Source organism: Nanorana parkeri, unplaced genomic scaffold (genome assembly GCF_000935625.1).
Source record: "Nanorana parkeri isolate BGI_ZX_2015 unplaced genomic scaffold, ASM93562v1 scaffold116, whole genome shotgun sequence".
Classification (NCBI taxonomy): Eukaryota; Metazoa; Chordata; class Amphibia; order Anura; family Dicroglossidae; genus Nanorana; species Nanorana parkeri.
In genome coordinates, this window is record NW_017306384.1 from 137786 (window position 1) to 140784 (window position 2999).

Genomic DNA, 2999 nt, shown 5'->3' on the forward strand with positions numbered 1-2999 from the left:
TATATATATATATATATGTGTGTGTGTGTATATATATATATAGTTATATACAGTGTATATATACATATATAATACAATATTAACAGAATTAAAATTCATGCACACCCCAAAAGCTATAAACGTATATATAGCAAGAGATGCATCCTGTAACCCAAATAGTGAAATGTTTCCTTTTATCTTTAGCGTCATAGAACTGCTTCAAATTGTATTGCTGTCACTTTCTTTTTTTCCTTTTTCAGGATGGCAACATTCAACCACTGCCTTAAAATTCAGTGTTGGAGTAGATGCCAATGTGTGGCTTCCATGCAGACGCATGACATGCTTAAAAACCTATTCAGCTAATGGGAGGGAGGGGGGTTATACTTTGGGACATGATGGTAATGTCACTGGAAGTGCTGGGTTCTCCCTGTTCACAGCTCAGAACAGCTCTGATCGAGACAGTGAAAAAAACAGTCACGTGAATGCTATCCAAATCTCAAAGAAAGTTTATAATTTGTTTTCTTGCAAGTCCAAATCATTTTGTAAGTTAGGACTGCCTCTTCTACTTATATATTTTTTTTTCATAATGTGTTTACATCTCCTTCGCTGCATACTCAATACCAGTTCTGCAATATTATGAAAATTAAATACACTAACATTTGAAAAACACATTACAAATAATTTTGTAAAAAAATGTAAACTTTACAAACACATCGTTTTAGGTGCTTTTAGAAAATAAAAAACAAGAAAAACCGCATCTGCGCCCGGGATAAACAATAGCACCTGCTGAACTGTGTTCATCCCTATTATACACAAAATGTCTATTATTGTGCTGCTATCGTTTTTGGATTTTTCAGAATATGCTCATCTAAAAATTGACTCCACTATTCCACCAATGAAGAAATCCTGATAGTAGTAAACCTATGGGTTAGTGTCTGCTGTATTATAGGTCATAGGCACACCACAGCTAGTCTCCTATAGTTGGTCCTTATGACCTCTACCTATGATGTTCACATGACTGCCTACGTAACCCGCCTTCACTACCTAATAAATTATGTACTGGAACATCTGTTCACTAGCAGGAGGCATCATATGTAACACAATGTAAACTATACAGCACACACACACACTCAGATAGATAGATAGATAGATAGATAGATAGATAGATAGATAGATAGATAGATAGATAGATAGATAGATATTATTTTTCTATGAATATTTTGCAGTTAAATGTATCCATGTGTATAAACATACAAATCCAAAATAGGTATAGAGGCACAAACAGATTGTGCAGCAGAGATAAATCAATGCAAAAGCATTGTATTGTCTAATTATTTTTGGAATGTTTTGCTGTTTAGTGTCTCTGTGTATGTATATACTCGTATATATATATATGTTATAATATTCTTTAAGAAGAATTTGCTGTTTAGTGAATCCATATATATTTATGTAAGTGTACTGTATGCAATGGTTAAATATATATATTTACAACCATTTACATATACTGCCTACTATAGCTCCATAAATCAATTATAGAAATGTATGCAGATTAACACATGCATGATCCTATATATGACACATACAGGCATAAATTATCCTGCATCCTATATATAATGTGCCCTGGTAAAAATGATAATGCGTCCTATATATGATGTATACTGGTAAAAATAATTCTGTGTTCTGTATGATCCTGTTTCCTATATATGACATGTACTGGCATAAATGATCCTGTGTCCTGTATATGAAGTGTACTGGTATAAATTATCCTGTGTCCTGTATGATCCTGTGTCCTATATATGACACATACGGGTATAAATGATCCTATATCCCACATTAGGTGTCTTGCCCCTGCAGAGGTTAAATTACAGCAGGTCAATAAAGGACAATTGTGACCCCCCAGTCCAGTGACTGTGACAGAAGGAATTGCCCCCAGGAGATTTGGGTGAGGGGCAGGGAGAGGGTTAATAGGGTGATGTGTGAAGACAGATAAGAAGAATGGGAAGCTATCGATACTGTTAGGAGGAGGGGAGACACGATCAGATGTAGAGGTAGAGATGGGAGTTATGATTGATGCTGCCACTATAGAGAAATACTATTCCAGCAGCTCCATCCTCTAATGGTATAAATCAGCTCCGGCCCCAGTAGACAGGTGGACTGCGGAGGAAGATGGAGGTATGGACAGAGGGGGGGAGAAGGAAGGATGGGGTGATTGTAGGAGGGAGGAGAGGAAGGGAGGAGGAACAGAGAAGATGATTGATGTTGCAGTACGCCATACGGAGCGATCTGGCCTCAATTCGGGGTGCATGCAGAGTGGATGGGGTACCAACCATGGCGCAGGGCTCTGATAATAGGACGGGCAATACAAGGGGACTGATAGCATAGAAGACAGTGATGGAGATGGTGCATGATGCAGCCACATATCCGCAGCAGCCAGGGAGGGGTCTGATACACAGACATGCACATCACAAGCACCAGGCACCCGTGCCACCCTCCCCTCTACCCCCAATGTTCGCCTTACTTTCTCCCACCACCGCCTTGAGCCCGCTGGGTGCCATCCTGATCCGGTCCAAGCGCTGAATCCGACCCGGAGCTGTGCAAAGAGGAGAGGGCTGCTGTCAGCTGACTGCAGGGGAGAGAGAGGTGGAGAGACCCTGGAGGAGGAGGAGGGAGGATGATGATGCTGATGCTGCTGATGATGGTGAAGAGGAGGAGGGAGAGGATGGAGCACATATCAGCTGACCATAGAGGAGATACAGGAGGAAGGAGCATCATGGAGCAGAAGGGAGGGAATGCTGCAGGAGAGAGCAAAAGGGTGGGGTGACATATTGGATGAGGTGTCACCAGGACCCCTATGTGCTGCTATGTCCTACTGTCCAATCTATCTCCCACTCTTCATTCTCACACATACTGTATATATGTATAATGTGCATATTTATAAATATGAATCCAGCATTCCATTAAAAATAGATACCCTGTCATCTTCCAGAGTCTCTGCATAGATACATTCACCATTAGGCCAC

The 2999-nt window shown here is 40.5% G+C and overlaps 1 protein-coding gene across 2 annotated transcripts in view; it reads right to left on the reverse strand.

Annotated features, from left to right (window-relative positions):
* The window catches only part of STXBP1 (syntaxin binding protein 1), a 51353-nt gene extending 48739 nt beyond the window's left edge, over positions 1–2614 (reverse strand). For both annotated transcript variants that reach the window (XM_018553327.1, XM_018553326.1), the window contains exon 1: positions 2498–2614. In XM_018553327.1, the coding sequence (XP_018408829.1) occupies positions 2498–2534 (37 nt within the window). In that variant the 5' untranslated portion in view covers positions 2535–2614. The remainder of the gene's footprint in view (positions 1–2497) is intronic.
* Between the last annotated feature and the right edge of the window lie 385 nt (positions 2615–2999).